General features: G+C 42.1%; 1 protein-coding gene across 1 annotated transcript in view; it reads left to right on the forward strand.

Moving 5' to 3' along the window:
- NBEAL1 (neurobeachin like 1) overlaps positions 1-23,080 on the forward strand; it is a 150,919-nt gene that overhangs the window by 74,715 nt on the left and 53,124 nt on the right. The window contains exons 16-26 of the mRNA XM_045033167.1: positions 489-792; positions 2,253-2,338; positions 6,169-6,258; positions 13,323-13,491; positions 14,551-14,684; positions 17,206-17,365; positions 17,462-17,564; positions 18,482-18,638; positions 20,068-20,226; positions 20,680-20,839; positions 21,210-21,298. Of these exons, the coding sequence (XP_044889102.1) occupies positions 489-792; positions 2,253-2,338; positions 6,169-6,258; positions 13,323-13,491; positions 14,551-14,684; positions 17,206-17,365; positions 17,462-17,564; positions 18,482-18,638; positions 20,068-20,226; positions 20,680-20,839; positions 21,210-21,298 (1,611 nt within the window). The remainder of the gene's footprint in view (positions 1-488; positions 793-2,252; positions 2,339-6,168; positions 6,259-13,322; positions 13,492-14,550; positions 14,685-17,205; positions 17,366-17,461; positions 17,565-18,481; positions 18,639-20,067; positions 20,227-20,679; positions 20,840-21,209; positions 21,299-23,080) is intronic.

A 23,080-nucleotide genomic window follows, 5' to 3' on the forward strand; every position in this document is an offset into this window, starting at 1 on the left:
TCTGTGACAGCTTTAGAAACTTTAAAACATTCATTCAGCTTCTTTTATACACTTTGAGGTGGGGGACACCTCTTGCTGCACAATATGGCATGGGAAGATGGCATCGAAGCTTTTTATTAGTGCAAGCAATCAAGCAGAATACTTCATATGACAAGATTATTGTAGGAGATGCATCTTGCTAAAGTATGATCCAAGGGGACAGAAGTCTTGATGCTCCCTGCAGAGGCCAGTAACAGGCCAGGGGAACAAATTACTCCTGCTTGGAGAAGGATTAATATGCACTTTCTAGTGTAATGTACACCAGCAATGTATTGCTGTCTTTCTATACTTGTTTCCTCAGTCAAGGCAGATTTGCTCTGAAAGGTCATTAGATTTAGTTCAACTCACTTATTTTTTATGTTTAATTTTGTGAAAGCCTCAAGGATGTTTGACATTTGGCTATAACATTATTTTATTTATTTTTATTTTTCCTACACCGACATCTCCAGCCTTTTACTTCTTGCTGCATTGGTTCGGCTGGTCAGAGGACAACCACTCCTCCTCCATCTCAGATACCGGACCCACCCTTCTCCTCCCCTATTACGCCTCATCGAACATCTCTAGGTGGGATTCTCTCTCCAGCTAGTTGGGGCGGACTGCTTGGGAAATCAGAGCTGATCACCAAGTTGATCTCTGCGGGTACCCAGGACAGTGAATGGGGATGTCCAACATCACTGGAGGGCCAGCTTGGGTCAGTTATCATCTTCCATGAAGCACTGCAGCCCTCTCAGGTGAAAGCTTTATATTTGGCAGGTAAGTGGTTGTTGGTGGCGGTTGTATAGTGGGAACATCTACAATCCCAGCTATGGACCAGGATCCCATTGTGCTACGTCTGTACAAACACCACAACAAAAAGATGATCCCTCTCCCCAAAGAATTTATAGTCTAAGTACACAGCTTGCACTGTGGCAAACTGGTAGATATGTCCTTAAAAATAAACTGTGTGTCAGTTTTTTGAGCTGATTCATATCTTTTTATAGTAACACATTTATGTTATAATATATTTGCTATATTTACACAGATTCTCCTATTCCCCTATTATGTATCAAATATATAGACATGCAGAGAAGTCCACAAAAATGTATATCCACCAATCCTGAAGAGGTGTTAAAAAAGAAAAAAAACTTAGACAGATATCAACCAATTTGGGCTCTCATTTACATGAGCGAAATCTGAAGTATCTCCATTAACTTCAGTGGAGCTACTCTGGGTTTAAACAAATTAAACTGAAAGCAGAATTTGGCCCATTAGCTAAAATCTTTAGGCAATTAAGATTAGGCAATTAAATTATTCGGTTAAAGGCCACAGCTTTGTCCATATCAATTTTCATCTTACTTTTGCATGTGTTTTAAAGATATTTTCAGGGTTCTGTATCTGTTTTATTATTGGTCCATTCAGAAACCTCATGCAAGAGTCCATGTATTATTTAACAATTAATAAAGCTTAAAAATAAGTCATACTTCTGTGTGATCTTGAAAAGAAAACTGTAAACTTGTCTGAAGGGTTTGAAAGGCTGAGCTCTTTGAAGTGTGAACCATTCTGCAACGTTGAGTATCTTTTCACATTATTTGTCAACATATAGGCATGTAAGTGAGAGTTTTCAAGTGTATTGCTGTGGTTGATAAGCCACTTAAAAGTCATTATTCAGCCTTGGGAGCTCATCCTTTAGGATTTACATTAGCAATTGAAAGATAATCTTTTCCAGAACATTTTGATGATGTATATAAAACTATCTTTAAAAAGATTAGGTGTATGAGTTACATGTCTTATTACTACTAAAAACTGTAAAAAGAATGCACTTTGATAAGTGAATAATCACAGCATTTTAAAATAAATGTAATCTCATTTTGTTACTGTATAAAGCTGTCTTCAGGATCTGATCTTCCTAACTGCTGGTGGTCTTTAGGGAGAGTTGACAGTTAAGTGTGAAATGGAATATTTGTCAAGACAAAATACTGACATTTTTGAACATACAAATCTCATTTCATATAACTTAATTTGTTTTTTAGCCGGAGGGTTATTTGTAAAGAGTAAAACCCCATGGAATCAGAGTTATTTTTTTAAATAATCTTTTGGTTAAGGAGATATGTCAAATATTTGGTCAGGATATGTGTAGTTCAAGGTGTCCTATTTGTATCTCTAGCAGAGTGTAGCGTAGTAAAATTTATTAACGCAAACTTTAAATCTAGCATGTACTTAAAAATATTTTACAGGCCCAAACTGTTTAACTCCATGGAAATCCCAAGAGTCTGAAGTGGCAGATCTGCCCAGTAAAGTGCTTCTTCACTATACACCCAAGGTAGTAATCAGCATGTTTTCCATTTGCTTACATACTTTACAGTAGTTGGTTTTTTCTAAGGTTAAAACGTTCTGAATAGTAGCTTTAAATGTCTACAGATTAACTTTGATTAACTTTTAGAATGCAACAGGTTTGCTTTTATGGACAAAGTTTTCTTTATTCCTTAAAGTGATGTTGTCCGGCTATGCCGGAAGAAGGACAGGAGACACTGGCTGTGGTTTAATTAGGCCACAACTTTATTCCTAAATGTCTGTGAGTACCCAGCAGATAAAAGTGTACAGTGCAAGTAATTCCATAACAATTTATATATACACAGGGGGAATGAGTGCTGTCAGCCCCACCCATCAAGTGAGGTTGGGGGGTGGGGACTATAAAGGAGAGAGGGTTGACTCGCTGACGTACCAGTCCTAGCCCCGAAACTCCTATTTCTGCTCCTTTAAAGAATACCTCTTTTAAATCCTTTACCAATCCATTGTATCTGATCACCGTATCCTTTCTCCACGGAGAACCTGTACTGGATATCTGCCACAAGGAGGCTCCAGCAATTAGCTTGTCTGCTTCCCCCCTCATACCTAGTCAGGCTCCCAGACATCTACTAATGTCCTCTTTAATATTGGCTAAAAACTTGTCAGCTCCCAAGTCTGATAGGGTAGACCCTATCCTCCCTGAATCATTCTGATGCCCCCTATGCTGAGTCTGGATGAGAAATTACTGACCCCCCAGTGCCATCTGTGGATTTGGCCACCTCCCTATTCATATGGCTCCTAGACTTGTCAACCTGAGGGGGCTTCACAACTCCCCGCCACACCCTGCGTTGCAATGTGTCAAACCAGATAACTTTTCCCTGGAGTAAAAATTCCAGGATCTGCCCCAAGTCCCTTTTAGTTCTGATCAATAAGTCCACCCTTTTACACATTCCCTAATAATTTTCCCTGAGGTGAACCACAATCATATCTGTTTGCCAGAAGCTGGGAATGGACGACAGGGGAGTGAGCACTTGATGATTTCCTGTTCTGTTCATTCCCTCTGGGGCACCTGGATTTGGTCACTGTCGGAAGACAGGGTACTGGGCTAGATGGACCTTTGGTCTGACCCAGAATGGCCATTCTTATGTTCTTGTTTGTTGCCTGCTCAGACGCCATCACAGTGTACAGATGGGCCATAACATGCCCCCGCTCCCCTGCCAGTTCAGGATTGCCTCACCTCTGATGTCCAGCTGCAAACCTCCAGACAACCTGGAAGCCTGCATGTGTGTCCAGTAAACAATACTGTTCCCACAGATCTACACCTCTGTCTGCCTGGCCTGCCAGCGTCTGGAATACAGACATAAGGGAAAATTAACACCGATTCCCCACCTGGGGTCTCACATACGTTCTTTTTGCTTCAGAATGCCTACACTCAATTGCCTGAATTGCACTAGGCCCCAGACCTAGATGGGCCACTACTGTTACCACCCCGATCCTGAATGAGTGGGAACCAATTCATGTGCTAAAGCCCCAACCCTGTCAGGCCCTGTCTTAAAACTGTAACAAACTAGTATATTGTGAGGGGATTCCCATCGTCATGAATCAAAGAGGGACCCATTTTTTCCTGGCCTTATTGCCATGTGTGCCCTCATAGCCTCCACTCTGCAGATCCCAGGCTCACCGCCCTGTTGTAGAATAATGAATTCACCCTGGCCTCCTTGATCTGCCTTTGACATCTTCAAAGTTAATATCACCGATTGCCCCTCCCAATATATATCCCTCAATTCTAAAGCCCTTCCAGAAGAATCCCTACAGGACTCAAGTACTAGTTTGCTGATCCTAAAGCTCCAAAAAATGCTACTGGAAATGCCTCCCTGACTGTGCAACTTACAAATGTAGATTTGTTCTTGTTACATAAACTGCACTTGAGGATAAAACAATGTGAAACTTTAGAGCCTACAAGTCCACTCAGTCCTATTTCTTGTTCAGCCGATTGCTAAGACAAACAAGTGTGTTTCCATTTATGGGATCCTACCTGTATTCCTCATCCAGTAGTGCACTTTCACAATAAAGAGATTGCACTACAGTGCTTATATGAGGTGAATTGAAAAATCCTATTTCTTTAATTTATCTTTTTTACAATGCAAAATTTGTAATTAAAAAATAAATAAAGTGAGCACTGTACACTTTGCATTCTGTGGAATAATTTAAATCAAAATATTTGAAAATGTAGAAAACATCCAAAATATTCTGTTATTGTTTAACCGTGTGATTAAAACTATGATTAATCGTGATTATTTTTTTAATCTCCTGATTAATTGCAATTAATATTTTTAATTGTTTGACAGCCTTAATGGATACCCATTGCAGTATTGGACACAAAGGACTCCCTTTCATGCCCTCCCTCTGCAACCTCCATCTGGTGCTGGTCACACTCTGGTGCTACCAGCCTGGTCATTCTCCTGTCCTGCAATCTGTTTGTTCAAATGTCCTGGCTGTGGGTGACCCACTGCACCTTATAAGCCTTGTAGTGCTATGGAAACAATTTTGGAAGCAACTACCCAGATGGCTTGAATCAATTCTCTGTTGCCTACCCCACCCCCAAAATGCAGCTAGTTCACCATGAGGAGTGTTTGCTTCCCCAGGATCCATGTTACTTCCCAGCAGAGGGGAATCATTTGGTAGACAGACCACGCTGGGGACCACCTACCCCAGGCCTTGCCCATGCAGTGAAGATTCCACATCTCCAGTCTCCCATGGTCTCTCAAGCCCTACTCTGTGCACCCTGAACTGGGTTTGGAACTTCCAGCCCTGGCTGGAAGGAGGACACCTTCCCTCCTCCTTTTCTCACAGATCTGCTAGAGCCCTGCTCTAATGAGTTTGCAACTTCTTCCCCTTTTGCTACAAAACACTTGCTTCTCCTGCTGCAGGTTAGAGGGAGGACTTCTCCCCCCTCCACCTCCCTGTTCTCACCAGTCTGCTACCATGTGGAGCCACCAGAGAGTGAAGTTTATGCAGCTGTTCCTGCTGCACAGCTGGTCCAGTTAAAAGAGGGCTTTTCCTGCGCTGGAGTGGACCTAAATAGTCCCCCCTTTCTTCCAGTCACCCGGGGTGGGGGATGGGTCACCATCCCCACACTAACCTGGTCTGAAGCTGCAGCACTCTGACTGTCTAGCCTTTAAAGGGGTCACACACCTTTTCCTACAAGCCAGACAATGGCCCCCACTTCTTAATGAAGGGTGAGGTCATTTTACATGATATTGTGGAATAAAACTTAAAGAACCACAGCTGGATGGCCCTTTGGGGTGGTATCAGAGTGTGAGTGTTGCGAGCCTGTCATTCTTGCCCTCCTGCTTTTACTGAAATATGGTGTGTTTTGTTTCCCACCCTTTTAGGGTTGGTAGCTTTTTCTGTGCATTTACCTTTTGGTTAGAATGGTTGAATAAACTACCTCCCGGCACCGGTATTAATGCCTCACTTGGTATAAAGGGTACGAGTTAGCACTCTCTCCTGAAGGGCAAGTTGATAATCTAACTAATTTCCATTGACATGAGTAGTGTGGGTTCCTGGATTAGGCCTTGCACTGTCCATAACTAAACTGTACATTTGTGTATTTTATTTCTTATTCTACCAAAAGGCCAAGAATGCTGTAAGTGGTGAAATTGTGAATAGTGAATCCAAGGTATTAGGAAATGTATTCTGGGTATCCCATATTGTTGAAATCTTGCCATTAGTATCACCACAATGCTGTTTCCTGCCTTACCTCAGTATGCCATGCACTCTTACGTAAACCTATAGGTAATTCAATGACCCTGAATTTGTTTCAGAAGTAATGCTGAAGCTCATGTTTTCTTCCTTTTTTAGGCCTGCAGAAACCCAATCTGCCTTGACCTGTCCACAAATCTTTTACATGGAAGACTAACTGGAAACAAAGTAGTGAACTGGGACATCAAGGTAAATTAATATTAAATCATCACAGTCTGATGTAAATACAAAGTAGTTATCGTATACTGGATGCTTAAGGAGTGCTAGAAGTTCCCATTGTGCAGGAGCAACACCACGCATAGCAGTGTTTTCAAGGTGAATTAAGCGAATTTTAGGGTTGTGGTGGTGTCAAAGTAAATTTTGGGAAAGCGAAGTCATGCTAACACGGTCATAGATAATGTTTAAAAACAAACTTAAAATTAGAATATTAAAAAGTTTTGTGGTACTGCAAGTAATATGTTTTATAGTTTGAAAGCATTTTATGACCTCTACCTTTTTCTCCCTAATAACACTTAGTACTAGCGATTAAATTTTCAAAGTGTTGAACAAACGTCAGTTAATTAATTTACCTAGTCCTCCATATAGGCCAATGTTTCTCTCATGTTCCCACTTCCCCAAAAATACTCTAATGATTTAGTTCTTGCAGATTCATGGAGAGAGGAAGAGATTCACTGAGTGTGCACCAGCTTAGTCTATTATGTCACTGTTTACCTGTTTATTCACTAACTCACCCGTCTGCCAACTTATTAGCACACACTAATCTCAGAGATCAGAATCAGACCTACTGTATATAGGAGCAACATTGATTTCCAGGTCTGACTTTGATCCAAAAGTATCATCTAGGCTAGGGCTCACTTACTTGGTGTACAAATCGAAATGAACTACCAAGCTGGAATCCTCAGGTACAAAATATTTTTTTCTTCTTCGAGTGTTTGCTCATGTCCATTCCATTGTAAGTGTGCGTGCTCACCACATGCAGCGGTGCCAGAAGTTTTTCCCTCAGTAGTATCCATAGGGGATCGGCTCTGGTACCCTCTGAAGTGGCGCGCGTATGCGCCGGTATAAGGGGCACCATTGGCTCCCCGCTCCCTCAGTTTCTTCTTACTGCCAGGGATGGTGCTGGAACGTCTCCTTGTTTCAGCAAGCTTTTCTGTCTCTACTGTTTGTTTTATAAAGTAGTTTAGTTAATAGTTCCCTTAGTGTTAAGTTAGGAATAGTTAGTCAGTCCTGTATGGGACTCGGCCTAGGTACGGGGCATGCCTCCGTCCCTGGGCTTCAAACCTTGTGACTGTTGAAAAAACATCCCCATAGAAGCTGCCTGAAGTGTTTAGGGGAAACAAGTGTCACATTTGCAAGAGCTTCAGGCCACGGACTAAAAAGAAGCGGGACATTCATCTCTGAGCATTCCTTATGGAGTTGGCTCTTGCACCGGCCTCGGAACCAACGAGATTGCACTCTGCTCCAAGCACTGCGGCTTGGTCCAGAGCACGCTGCTGGCACCAACCTCCAACCAGCGCCAATCCTCATGGCCGGTACCGGCTTGTGGGAGGGTGCTGGTTGAGAAGCCCTTAGTCAGCTCCTGCCACTCCAGCCCTGATCAAGGGGAATAGATTGGGGCTGGGTGAATAGCCCGGTGCCTGCCTGGTAACTGGCCACACCTCCCAGTCTTATTAGCCCAGAGCTATAAAGGCTGGGAGGAAGCCAGAGAATGGGGTGGGGAGGGAAAGAGAAAAGTTAAGCACAGAAGGAGGTGGGAATCTCCTAGTCTGTTGCGGGCTAGGCCTGTTGTAGGCAAAGTAGCTGTGAAGTCTGTATACAGTTGGGAACTGGTGGTAGGAAACCTATTGAGAATAAAGAGCATGGGTGTTGCACCAGACTAAAGTGTCCCTGACTCGTTGAAGAGGGAGGCCAAGGGGCCGAATAGCCAGGGGCGCACTGTGGACCCCGTTACACATGGGGGCTTGTCCAGGACTACAAGCCATCACCAGGGTGTTGCAACCTGAAGATGGAGGGAACCTTGCAGTGGCTAGCCAAGCAGCAGGAGATGCAGAAAGCACTGCAGGCCTTCCAGCAATCCCACCAGGTGGAGAGGCTGGCCTTACTCACCTGACAGGCTGGACAGCCGAAGACTCTCCAGAACTTTATCAGAGAGCAGGCCAATGTGCAGCAGCAGCTCCTGCAAAAGCTGGTGAAGCCCCCGGCAGGAGATGGCACCCAAACGCCAGGACTAGGCCTGTGTAAGATGGGCCCCGCCAATGACCCCGATGCCTTCCTTTATACTTTTGAGCGGGTGGCCATGGGCACCGGATGGGATAGGGCAACCTGAGCCCTATGACTGGCCCCCTATCTGGCTGGCAAGGCACAGGCTGCCTATATGGCGCTAAACCATGAACAGGCCAAGGATTATGACACGGTGAAGGCAGCCATCCTAGACCGGGTGGGACACTCGGCAGAGAAGTACCAACCGAAATTTCGGTTGGCCTGGTGGATGAGGGGTTTGAGGTCCCAAGCCTTTGCCTGAAAGCTGACAGACTGGGCCACGTGTTGGCTGGACACCCAAATGGTGGGGGAAATCATGGAAAGGGTGATCCTTACGCAGTTCTACAGGGCCTCTAAGAGACTATATGAGTCTGGGTCTGGCGACAGCAGCCGAATACGCTAGAGGCTGCTGTTAAATTGATGGAGTATGTGGAGGTGAATTTTCCTTGAAAGGAGGATAGGACATGCCGAGACCTCGAGTGGGGGAGGAAACCCTGGGAGAAGCCCGGAGAAGAAGGAGGAGAAGGAGATCAAGGGAGCCCCCAGTCTTCCGGAGCAGCTTGTGTGCTGGCGATGTGGATGGCCAGGACATAAATGTAGGGACTGCCAGAGATGGAATGTGGCTTAGCCAAGTTTTGCAGCTGGACTGAGATTGGAGGGCAGAAAAAGAAGCAAGGGCTGCCCACCATCCCCGTGTGGGCGAGGAGGAAGCCCCAGAGGGGCTCGGGGGACACGGCCTTGGCCCTCTCACCACATTGGTTTATCCCAGAGGCAAGGCTGAAGCTGGAATGCATCCAAGGGGATTGGAAGCCCTGCCCCGTGGCCCAGGTGCCCCTAGAAGTAAAGGGCAATTTTGCCTGGTAACGGGTTGGGGTGGTAAAGGAGTTACTATACCCCATGGTACTGGGGACAGACTGGGATCCCTTCCCAAAAGGGTCTGATCTGGTTCTGGTGTTGGAAGGTGTGTTGTTCGTGAGCCCACAACCACTGTCTCCCTGTTTTTGGATACGTCTGACCTCGGTTGGGGAGTACGTCTCAGTACACTGCAGACTCAAGGGTTATGGTCTTGAAAGGAGCTTGCATTGCATATAAATGTCAGGAAACTCAGAGCCATCTGCCTGGCTTGTGATATCTTCCTTCCCCAGCTGTCTGGGCAGATGGTGCAGGTATCGACGGACAATATGGCCTCCATGTTCTATGTCGACAGGCAGGAGGGAGCTCGATCGTCGGCTCTGTGCCAGGAGGCCTTCCGTCTGTGGGACTTCTGCATCCAGCATGCAATCCACATGGAAGCCTCTCGCCTCTCCAGTGTCCAGAACACACTGGCTGATCTCCTCAGCAGGTCCTTCTTTTCTCACCATGAGTGGTCCCTTAACTCAGAGGTCGTCAGAGTGCTCTTCCACAAGTGGGGAGCTCCCCTAGTGGACCTATTAGCCACCAGACAGAACAAAAAGTGTCATTGGTTTTGTTCTCTCCAAGGCCTCGGCGGAGGCTCGCTATCCGATGCTTTTCTCCTCTCTTGGTCAGGAGACCTGATGTACGCCTTTCCGTCAATTCCACTCATCAGCAAAGTCCTCTCAAAAATAAAGAGGGACAAGGCACGGGTCATTATGATTTGCTCCAGCATGGTCTCACCAGCATTGGTTTGGCATACTCATGGACCAGACTGGGGCAGCCCCATGGCCACTTCCTAGCGGCCCGGACCTACTCTTGCAGGATCACGGTCGACTCCTGCACTCGAACCTCACCTCTTTCCACCTCACAGCTTGGATGCTGCGTGGCTGAATCTAGAGGTACAAGCCTTCTCTAGTCAGGTACAGCAGGTTCTCTTGGAGAGCAGAAAGCCCTCCACTAGAGCAACTTACCTGGCAAGATGGAACTGTTTCTCCTGCTGGGCGTCAGAGCAGAATATCTCCCTGACTCAGGTGTCTCTGCAGTCCATCCTGGATTACCTGCTTCACTAAAAGCACCACGGTCTCGCATACTCTTTGATCAAGGTTCATCTGGCAGCCATATCAGTCTTCCATTCTCGCATCCAGGGTAGATCGGTGTTCTTGCATAAGGTGTCGGTCAGGTTCCTGAAAGGCCTTGGAAGACTCTTTCAACCGATCCGGGACCCAGTTCCCCAATGGGACCTCAACCTGGTCCTCTCCAGACTCATGGGTCAACCCTTAGAGCCTATGGCTTCTTGTTCCCTTTCCTACTTGTCATGGAAGGTTACATTCCTTGTAGCTATTACCTCGGCAAGATGTGTCTCTAAGATTAAAGCCCTCACTTTGGAGCCCCCATACAGGGTATTGTACAAGGACAAGGTCCAGTTGTGGCCCCATCTGGCCTTCCTGCGAAAGGTGGTGTCACACTTCCATGTCAACCAGGATATCTTCCTCGCAGTGTTCTGTCCAAAGCCTCACACAACCAATAAGGAGAGGCAGCTGCACACTCTAGATGTCAGGTGCGCCCTGGCTTTCTACCTGGAGTACACCAAGCCCTTCCATAGATCAACCCAGCTCTTTGTCACAGTCACTGACAGGATGAAGGGCCTTCCGATGTCCTCTCAGAGGATTTTGAATTGGATCACCGCCTGCATCCGCACTTGTTACAAGTTGGCACAGGCTGTGCCTCCACCAGTAGTGAAAGCTCACTCAACTAGGGTACAGGCATCTTCAGCTGCCTTCCTGGTGCATGTCCCTATCTAGAACATCTGCAGGGCCACGACGTGATCTTCAGTTCATATGTTCATGCTTACACCATCACCCAGCAAGCCAGAGATGACGCTGGTTTTGGCAGAGCTGTGTTGCAATCGGCACTTCTACCCGCCTCCGTGAACTCCTACCTGCCTCCAGTAGTACTGCTTGGGAGTCACCTACAATGGAATGCACATGAGCAAGCACTCTAAGAAGAAAAGACGGTTAATGTTTGTAACTTTTCTTTGAGAAGTGTTGTTCGTGTCCATTCCATGACCTACCCTCCTTCCCCTCTGTTGGAGTTCTGTCAAGAAGGAACTGAGGGAGGGGGGAGCCAGTGGCATCTCTTATACTGGTGCATACGCGCACCACTCCGGAGGGTGCCAGAGCCGGTCCTCTATGGATACTACTGACGGAAAAACTTCTGGCACCGGTGCATGTGGCGAGCTCACACACCTACAATGGAATGGATGTAAGCAACACACCTCGAAGAACAACAGTTACAAAAGGGGTTGACCTGAGTTGTGAGTGTAGGGAATTTGTAGTAGAAGACTATAGTTGAGGACTAATATATGCACAAATAAATGGTAGCTGTTTGCAGAGAACATGAAGTTCATACTCTTCTGAAAGACTCCCTGTGCCAGTAATAGTGTACATTTAATGACAGCTATTCTGTACTTATACTCACACTGTCTCTCTCAAAGTGAATGTTGTAGGAGAATAGGCTTTGTGTTAGCTGACTGATATGCTTCCAGAAAGTGAAGGAACATTTACTAGTTAATTTTGGGTGGTCCAATTTATATGAACAGTTTGAAAATGCCATGATTTTGTTATCCTTGCCCAGAAGTGTAAGAATGCTGCTTGTACACCACTGGTTCTGTGTGGAGCTATGTTGAGCATAGTTCTGCTCAGCAGAAAGTGTGAAGAGCTCATTATGGGAGTGTCAGGAGCCAGCAGCCCCCCTCCCCCAATCGTGGTCTTTAGAAGCCCCATAATGAAGACACTGAATAGGTGCTGGTGGGGGGCACTGTCTAGGAATTCTGCAGGGTTAAAGAGAAACAAGATAGCAGTCTCAGACTTCAGACAAGTGTTCTGCATGTTAACTAGCTGGCTTGTGCTTGTCCCTATGTAGCATATCTCTGCACTGCCTCTGAGAGGTGCTTCCTGTTTTGTTCTCACAGAGACAGCAAGGGCCTATTGGAGAGATACATTAGTTGTGAAAAAACTTGACACGGGCCTGCAGGGGAGGGATTCTGCAGGCTGAAGAGAGAGGTGTTGTGAAGAGGTATGGGGTGGAGCGAAGCAGTGGAAGGAGATAGTAATGAGAGAGATGGGGAGGTAAACATTGGAGAGGGAGTGTGGTGTCCCCTTCCCAGTACCCAAAAGGAAGAAGTGGGGAAGTACCCGCATAGTTTTTGGTGGTTTTTGTTTTATTGTTTGTACACCTGAGATTTCTGCGTATGAGAGAATGAGAGAAAAATCTTTTTAGTCTGTAGATATGGTATGTGCTGTGAAATATCTCTTCAAAATCAGTCTTTAAATTGTGACCATTCATGTGATTTATTAAAAAACTCTGATACACTTCAGTTTTCAATGCACTGAGAGCATAACGGGTATCCCTGGCTAGCTTGCTAACTACTTACTGAATTTTTCAAATTCCATGCTATCCCTATTAGTGTACAAATGATAATGAATTTTAGGAAATAGTAAAGGAGTAGTAAAGGAATATAAGTTTCATTAACTTTACTCAGCAAATGAAATAATTTGCTTTATCATTTTATTTGTATTTAAACTTTCTGAAGCAGAGACTTTTCATAGGGACACTATTAAACTAAAATTCACATGTATCTAAACTTTTTAATATACTTTTTAGTGTTAATTCAAAGAGATCAGAAGAGAGAGTACATTTCTTTCTGGTTCTCCAGTATATGTATTTCACAGTATTTTCTGTCATGTAGTCTGTTTCACTTAGAGTGAGTTTCCCATGTTATTTGTGCAGGTGTTTCACGCAGCAACAGAGGAGAGAAAAAACAAATTGTTGTAAAACCGCAGAAGTTAGCTGAAAGACTTGCTAACAATTGTTGTCTGAAACACCTTTAAACCTACTTTTAAAACTGTTGTGAAGTTGTTACTGTTCTTTTTAATTAGTTTCCAAGTGACATGGAATTCTGATTAACTCATAAGTACATAAGTGCCCTTCTTATTTCTTTTACTTTAAATATTAAATAGGTATTTCTTTTACATTAAAACAACAACAACAACAAAAACCCTACAAATTTGTGCATGCGTTCTCTCTCTCCTTCCCTATAGGATATGATAAATTGTATTGGTGGATTGAATGTGCTGTTTCCACTACTGGAGCAGATCAGTTTTCTCAGTGGACAGGTGCCTGAGAGGTCTGAAGGGGAAACTATACCTCAGGAACTGGTGACTCCAATAGAGGGAGACTGGGTGGTGTTATCATCCACAAAGGCTTCAGGTAGGAAAGTACTATAGATTTGCGACCATATTAAAGTTAAAGGTTTAATAAAAACAGAGGACTACAACAGTGGAAAGAAGTGGTTTATATGATTACGTATTAACTCTATTAAAGTAGCCATGTAATTTTAATAAACTATTTTTATTCTGAGTTGGACATCTAATAAGATAGGATTTCAGCACTGTTTAAAATTAACTTCAAGAACACACAGGACACATTCATAGAATGAATTTAATAGCAGTATTTTGCTGTATTAACTTTATGTACTGAGTCAAAATGTGCACATTTATTTCTAAATAAAGTGGTTCTTTTGAGTACCTAGAAAAATTAAAAAAGGGCCTGAAGTCAATGGCACATTTTCCCATTGTTCAGTGGGCCCTGAATCGGGGAGATAATGTCATATTTCATGTTACAAACCAGTAGCCTGCAGAATTTTAGTTAAACTATTGAAGTTCTTAGTAATTTATGAATATGCTTTTAAAAACCCATATGAAACCACAGATTTCCCTCTTTAAATTTTAAGAAGAAAACTATTTTTAAATAGCTCTTCAGCTGTGCTGAATTAACAGCTTCAAGAGAATTCTTGTAATCTTAACAGAAGCCTCTTAGAAATTAAGACTTGTGAAGGAATATGATACAACTTTTGATTTTGCTTCATTATTTCTCCCTCCCAATTTAAAGTAGTTCTAGATATAATAGGCATATCCAGAGGTGGGGAAAGAGGAGGAAATGTATGTGTAGAGCAAGTGCAGAACATGCAAAAGACGATCCAGGTTGTGGCTTAGAGAAGAGTATCTTGTCCAATGCCACAGGTGAATGGACAAAGCAGCTGAAGTCACGACTGGCATTTGCTTTGTTCTGGGGAAACATATAATGACTTTGCCTCAGCATCACAGGATCTAAACACCGTCTACAGCAAAGTAGCAAATATCAGTGGAGAGAGGAAGCTCAGGAAAATAGTGGAGAATAAAAACATTTGATTTCACTTTTTATTCCTCCTAATTTGACACGATAATGAAATGATAAAAAAGGGTTTTAACGGAACAATCTGTTTTGCAGAGGCTCGTCTAGAGAAGAATATTGTTGCAACTTTCATCTTGATGATAAAGCACTTTATTCAAAGACACCCTATTAACCAAGATAATCTCATTCACTCCCATGGAGTTGCTACCCTAGGAGCCTTGTTACAGAAGGTGAGAAGTTATTTCTCATGTAATCAATGTTATGGGTGAAATCCTGATTCCACTGAAATCCATTAGGCCATGGTTTCATTCTAAATGTCAACGGTTTTCTGAGGCTCAGACTGTTGTCGAGCGAGTATCTGTGCTTGCTGGTGCATAGGAACATAGAGTTAGCATAACTAACTTTGTACTTCCCTTCTGTCTTGCATATGTACAGATACAATACATAGACTAGTATAATATTTTTACATTCTTATAAATTTCTGAAAACAAGATGTTATGATACTTGTGAAACTTTGTCTACTTATGTTTTAAGGATATGTACTGGGACCAATACTGTTCAACATATTCATATATAATTTGGAAAAAGTGGTAAACATTGAGGTGGCAAAGTTTGCAGACAATACTAAATTACTCAAGATAGTTCAGTCCAAAACAAACTGTGAAGAGATACAAAGGGATCTCATATAACTGAGTGACTGGGCAACAAAATGGAAGATGAAATTCAATGTTGATAAATGCAAAGTAATGCACATTGGAAAATATAATCCCAACTATACATACATAATTATGGGATTTAAATTAGCTGTTACCACTCAAGAAAAATATCATGGAGTCATTGTGGATAGTTCTCTGAAAACATCACTCAATGTGCAGCAGCAGTCAAAAAGGCTAATAGAATGTTAGGAACCATTAGGAAATGGATAGGAAATAAGACATCTGAGGAGAGATTAAGATGACTGGGACAAGCATCTTAGAAAAGAGATGACTAGGGGGTGGGATATGATAGAGGACTATAAAATCATGAATGGTGTGGAGAAAGTGAATAAGGAAGTGTTATTTACATCTTAATGTAACACAAGAACCAGGGGGCACCCAATGAAATTAATAGGCAGCAGGTTTAAAACAAGCATAAGGAAGTACTTCTTTACACAACACATAGTCAACCTGTAGAACTCATTGTCAAGGGATGTTGTGAAGGCCAAAAGTATAACTGGGTTAAAAAAGGAATTAGAGAAGTGCATGGAGGATAGGTCTGTCAATGGCTATGATAAAAGATGGTCAGGGATGCACCCCATGCTCCTGGTGTCCACAAGCCTCTGAGTGCCAGAAGGTGGGACTGGACAATATGGATCACTTGATAATTCATAGACTTTAAGGTGAGAAGAGACCATCTTGATCATCTAGTCTGACCTGTACATTGCAGGCCACAGAACCTCACCCACCCACTCCTGTAATAGACCCATAACCTCTGTCTGAGTTAGTGAAGTTTTTAAATCATGATTTAAAGACTTCAAGTTACAGAGAATCCACCATTTACTCTAGTTGAAACTAGCAAGTGACCTGTGCCCCATGCTGCAGAGGAAGGTGAAAACTGCCCAAGGTCTCTGTGAGTCTGATTTGGGGGGAAATTACTTCCTGACCCCAAATATGGCAATCAGTTAGATTCACCAGCCAGACATTACAGTGAATGCTTTCCCGGGGAACTCAGAGCCTTCCCCATCTAGTGTCCCATCTCCACCCATTGGAGATTTTTGCTACTAGCAGTCACAAATGGGCCCTGTGCCCTTGTAGGCAATCTCATCATACCATCATCTCCATAAACTTATCAAGTTCAGTCTTAAAACCAGTTAGGATTTTTGCCCTGGGGAGTCTGATCCAGAACTTCACTCTTCTAATGATTAGAAATCTTCATCTAATTTCAAGCCTAAACTTGTTGATGGCCAGTTTTATATGCATTTGTTCTTGGGCCAACTTTAGCCCTTAACTGAAATAACTCCGCTCCCTCCCTGATGTTTATCCCTCTGATGCATTCATATAGAGCAATCATATCTCCACCTAGCCTTCGCTTGGCTAGGCTAAACAAGCCCAACCTCCTTTTGTAAGGTAGGTTCTCTATTCGTCTGATCATCCTTGTAGCCCTTCTGTACTATTCTGTACTGATCATCCTTGTAGCCTTGTTCCAGTTTGCATTCATCTTAAACATGGGAGACTAGAACTGCACACAGTATTCCAGATGAGATCTCACCAATGCCTTGGATAATGATAATAACACTTCCCTATCTCTCCCGATGTATCCTGGGATTGCATTAGCAATTTTTCACGGCTCGATCACATTGATGACTCTTAGTCATAGTGTTCTGTTCACTCCCTCTGAATCAGCTGGCACTGGACACTGTTGGAAGACAGGATGCTAGGCCAGATGGACAATTAGTCTGACGCAGTATGGCCATTCTTATGTTTTGCTGTGTGTGTTATAGATTTCACAGTTCAACTATTTAAACTAGAACAAAAATCAGATAAAAATTTCAGTCAAAAACCTTTAATTCAGATGACAAAGGAATTGTTGAATTATTTCAAACAGCTGTTTGGTTTAACAGAGTTGTTGTAAGGAAAACAAATACTGTATTGTTGTGCAAGACTAGGGAGTTGATCTGATTTTTAAATATCAGTTTAATAGAAAATGCATATGCTGCTCATTAAATAAATAACTTACTATTATATACCCTGTACCCGTCTGTTTGAATTTTAGGTACCAGGCAGGTTGATGGATGTGAATGTACTGATGGCTCTGCAGTTATTGATAGAACAGGTCTCTGTGGAAAAAAATGTGCAACTTTTGCAACAGATGTATCAACATTTACTTTTTGACTTTAGTATCTGGAACCGTGGAGACTTCCCTTTCCGGATTGGTGAGATCATACAACTTGAGATATTTATGCTAAAACACAGTACCTTTGCTCTTCATAAACCCCGTCTAGGTTCTAATGGAAAGCTTTGTATTTTAGGACATATACAGTACCTTTCCACAATCATCAAAGACAGCAGGAGGCTCTTCAGAAAGAAGTATGGAGTGCAGTTTCTACTAGACACACTCAGGATTTATTATGGGTATGAGGTTTATGCTCCTTAATTTGTTGTATGCTATTGTTACCTTTTTCACAAAAGGCCAGGCAGAAAACATGAATTAAAAGTGAGAGATCAAGTTTTTGAGTTTAATTCTCCTTTACCTAAATTACTACTTTCCCTTGACCCCTGTGTTAGAACTAGACTGTAGCAAGCTCCAGGGCCGTTTCTAGGCACCAGCAAACCAAGCACGTGCTTGGTGGGGGCGGCACAATTTCAGGGGCAGCATTCTGGACACCTTTTTTTTCTTCTTATTTTTTGTTAATTAAATCACCCAGCATCCCAATTATCAAGAAAATATAGGCTGACTACAAGCTTTATGTTCAGGATTTAAAATGGGAGGAAAGTTTTGTCCCAAAAGAATTTGAGTAACATCATCTTTGGGATCTTCAGGACGCGCTTTCACCCTTAGTGTGATAGGCTTACATTAATTTATAACTGCTTATAATTTTCAACGGTGTCTTCAAGGAAAGTGGCTAGAGATTTATTTATAAAAATGAAAATTGAAATGCTTTTACATTTCTATTTAGATGGTAAGCTCTTTGAGACAAGAACCATCTGCTGTTAGTACAGTACTAGCATAACGGGGCCCTGTTCTTGGTTGCCCGTTAGGCACTACCATAATAAAAATGCTTAGTAATAGTAGTAAGTCCCCAAATCAGGTTTAGGTCCACATCTAGGGGTTTATCAGGCTCTAAAACCCCAGTTTTGCTTTTGGCTACTCCCACTTTGTCATCTTGAATATCACTCCAAGGATAAGGTAGCAGGGTTACTAAAACAAGTAGTGGAAGTATTAGCAGAGTGATATTTATAAATCACAAATTTAATATTTGTAAATCACAAATGTGTAATGCAAAAGAAATGTATTTTTTTAACTGTCCTTTTTTCCTTGTCTGTGTTAGTAGTGGCTATAAAGACAGTGACTTAGCTCCAGATGACCTCAGAACAATACAAACATTCCTATATGGACTGATCAAATATTTCCTAAGCAAAGGTGGGACACATGAAGAAATACAGAGCATCATGGGATATATAGCTGCGACCAGTGAAGAGGAGCAGGTATTTAATATGGCAACAGTGAAAATCTGCAGTTGTTTCCTACCTTTTAGCGTTTAGGAGTTTTGACCATAGCTTTGTTGAAAGAAGAGACAAAAAAAGATGCAGGCAAAATCTAGTGCAGCATATATTTTACTACTTTGTAGTTGTGGCAGGCTATAGAATTAAGCCCATTGTGGAACTGTATAGGGGACTGTGCAATGGGCAAGACTTTAACTGATGATCCTATTCCTTTTTCTCTGGTAAGCATGCGAGTTGGGTAAAATGCAGCGTGATTGGATATCAGTATTTTTCTAAGCCTGAATAAAATGGAGATAATTGGACTTCATTGCTCTAAAGTTGTAATGATTTATTTTTTCTGTTTATATTCCATTGATATGGTGGTTGGTTCTCTCCATTCTCCCTCTCCTCTGTCCTTGACTCTCTTTTTCCGTCTCTCCCATCACAAGGTCTACCCTGGCTCATTCCCAGTGTCTACTTCCTACGTTCCCGCTCTTGTGCTGTGTAGCATTGCTGGCAAAAGTCCTGTGACCAGGCTGACTTCCTCCATTACAAATCTGTTTTCTTTTCTTCCACTTCTGCCATCTTCTTAGCTAAAGTCATCTTCACCAACTTAATTGAATCTCATACCCACAGTCCCAACTGACTTTTTAGCCACCTTTTGACTCACTCCTCAAACCCTCCCTTCCCGTTTTCCTGCCACCATTTCTCTTTCTGCACAGGATTCTTTCAAGAGAAAGTTGACAAGATGATGTGACCTTCACCCTCCCCTTGGCTGATCACTGATGCAGAAGTTTCTAATCTGCTCTCCTTCTCTAACGCCTCCACTTGTCCCAGTGATCTGTCCCATCTCCTGGTCTCCCTTCTGCCCACTCTCATTCCCTATTTTACTCTTGTTCTTAACCTCTCACTCTGCTTTGGCTCTTTCGTCTCACAATACAAACACGCTTTAGTCTTTCCCATTGTAAAAATACCTACCCTTCCTCTTCACTTGCCTCTTCAAAGCCCTGTCTCCTTTCTCGCTTTCATCTTGAACCTCGTTGAGCACATTGTTGTATATAATCACTGTCTGGAGTTCCTCTCTTCTGTGTTTGTTTGTATAGCACCTAGTACAATAGGGTTCTAGGGCCACTAGGCACTCCGGTAATACAAGTAATGACAAATCCTTTTGCTCAATTTAAGCCTCTTTTGTTTACAGATTTATGCAAGTGCCCTCTGTGCATGTGTGTATATATATTTAGGAACACCTTTACAGCCACTAAAGCTGATTGTAAATATAATATGGTTGAAAGGGGCATTGAGACTATTCTGAAAATGTGATGTAAGATGCTGTATTTAGAGGGAAAATAGGATGTTTCCCCTTGAGTTGGGCATTATAGTCAAGGTTGCATGGATTATGGGGTTTATTTAGGTGTGTGTTTTTATTTTGTAGCTCTGTGGGATTCTTGATGTACTCTTCAGCCTACTTCATACAAGCCCAACCCGGGACCAGCTTTTCTTGTTGCTTTTTGAACCAGGAAATGCTGATATTCTCTATGCTCTGTTACTGAATCAGAGATATTCTGACAGGCTAAGGGAACTTGTATTCAAGGTAATATATTTAGTATAAGTTCTTTAATGGTAACTTTTGCAAATGTATGCTCTCTTTCATCTGAAATCTCTTTGGCAGTTAAACCCTGTTTTAAAATGGATACAAATGTATGTAGAATATATTAATTTAGTGAACCTGCTTATAGTTATTCTTTAGTAGTAGTAGTACGCTGACTAGAAATTATAAATTCCTCACAGTTGCTACTTACTGTACTTTCCATAATGTTGTCTTCCAGTGAAGCAGAATATTTGAAGATTTGGTATCTTTAAAGATCAGAGAGCACCTGCATTTATTTTTGTATTAGTATTTATGTTTTTGGGGCATATTTATTTAAAAAATTATGCACGGACAAATTATAATTCAGACTCTATTAATAAGATTGCTTGGTATTTGTATATAGAAGGCATGTGTAATTTTCTGTATGTATGTGATTTATGTGATCTTTCTTCACAGATTGTAGAGCAGATGCTGAAATGTACTAAAGTCTATGAACGGAGTAAACAACGTATGAGACTCAGAGACGTGGGATACTCTGGGCTAGGGCTCCTTCTGAATGAATCCCCAGTTACCATTTCTCTTATTAAAAATCTTCTTAACCAAATTCTGTATGCAGGTAATCCAAGACATGTTGACAGATTGCCTACTAGATTAAATCCCTGCTGGATATTTTTTAAGACAAACGTGTGATTATGAATTATTCCCTTATTTATTTTAAATCTCCACCCCCTAGTCTGTATAATGATGATGAAAACCAAGCTACTTAGTAAAGTTATTCTATTCTAAATGTGCTCCAGGTTAACACATTTATGCTGATGGTTTCAATTTGCTTAGTGTTTAAACATAATTTCTTAAAGTGAGCTGCAAAACAAACTTACATTTGTCCCATTTACTAATCCTTGATGTATAAAGATGGCCTCAAAGGTTTTTGTTCATTTTTTTTCCTGCTTGCACGATGCCTGTTTGTTTGTATTCCCACCCTGCAGATCCTGTTGTGAATTACAGAGACCTCGTAGCTGTGGTGCACCTCTCTCATAGAGCAGATATAAATGTTAGAGTGGCCATCTGCAAAAAGGTTAGTATTCTTAAAAACAAGAGGCCATTTTACCTGTTGGTAGTGACATGGGTAGCTGCCATGCATATATTAGGGGTATATGACATTATGTTAATTTTAAATTATGACTCATGCTAATAATGTGAATCTCTGATGAACCTGACCTGCTGTTTGTACTCCATGTTACTGTATTATCAGTAATTTTTAAACTGTTCTACGTTCTATGATTGTCAAATGTCGTGTATTTTCTACAGAAAGGAAACACGAAACTGTTTTAATGACCAACTTCTCTCAAAGGATGTTCAAAAGGTCATGAACAGAGGTTACTTTCAGAATTTTCTGTTATTTTAATAGAACATTTTCTGCGTTTTTTTGGGGGTTATTTTAATTCATTCCTAAAAAGGTAGGTTGTGAGCAGAGGAAAGGTGCAAGGCAGAAACCGAGTTTAGTGTGATCCTAAGCTGTTGGTGGTGGTGCAGATTGTTGAAATATTTTACTGTTTAGGGAAAGGCTGAGCAATAATATATTGTTTGTCATAAGTTGCATCACAGTTTCTCCAGTGAGCTGTAGATTCTGATTGTAGTGTTGGTGCATGAATGCTCAACTCTCTGTGTGTGTGTGTGTACACGTACGTACAGTGGAGTCGCATCTTACGCGAGGGTTAGGTACTAAAGTCAGCGCATAAGGTGAAAATTGCATATAGTCAAAATTACCCTTGAAAATCCCTTAAATCACCCATAAAGTACAGTATACATGGTTTTGTGTACAGTATACAACCCTGTACAGTAATATGTATACAGTAATGTACAGTATATAATAAAGAGTACATATGCAAAATATAATTTTACAGTACTGTATTTTTAATTACATAAAAGAGAGAGTGAGACGGAAGAATGAAAGAATAAAAAGGGAAAACAGTAAACCTAAACACTCACCATTCATCCTGGATATTCTTGCTAGTCTATGACGACGATGACACTATTGGGCGGTCGTCAGGGCTTGATGTCAATCCAGGAGATGATGGGCCAGGCTCATCTGCTGCTGGTTGTGTTTTCTTGAAAACCATGGTGATCGGCAACTGTCACTATTGTCTCTTGAGCTGCTCAAACATTTCTTGATACTGTCTCAAATTTGTCCGTAATACTACGTGTGATTTTGAGGCTTCGTTCCATAGAGGGATCGTATTCAAAAATTAAATCATTCAAGTGTTTTGCTTCTTGGAACACTTCAGCAAATTTATGAAGATTCCAACTTGCTGGTTCTTCCTGTTCATCGTCATCATCTTCATCTTCTGTAGAAGATTTTATCAGTTCCTGTAATTCTTCATTAGTCAGTGTTTCTCTATGGCTCTCAATTAATTCTTCAATATCTTCCTCAAGGATGTCAATGAAACCGTCACCACCCACTTGCCTGGCTAGCTGAACAATGTGTTTCACTTCTTTGTCAGTGGTCAGGAAACCCTTAAAGTCATTCACGCTTTTTTTTCTCATAGGTTTCGCCAACATGCATTGACTGTTTCAGGCTTGATTGCATCCATTGCTTGTTTAATATAAGTGATGCAATTGGCAATGTTGAAGGACTTTCAGCACTCCATCACATTAAGATTGGGATCAGCATCCATAGCACTACGTATCCATGAGAACATAAGCCTTGTGTACGTGGCCTTGAAACAGCTAATCACACCTTGGTCGAGAGGTTGGAGGATGGCAGCGGTATTGTGGGGGGGAGAAAAACGACTTCAACGTCGTTATGTGCAAACTGGAGTGCCTTAGGGTGGCCAGGAGCATTGTCTACCATCAGCAA

The sequence above is a fragment of the Mauremys mutica genome, chromosome 10 (genome assembly GCF_020497125.1).
Source record: "Mauremys mutica isolate MM-2020 ecotype Southern chromosome 10, ASM2049712v1, whole genome shotgun sequence".
In the NCBI taxonomy this organism is placed as follows: domain Eukaryota; kingdom Metazoa; phylum Chordata; order Testudines; family Geoemydidae; genus Mauremys; species Mauremys mutica.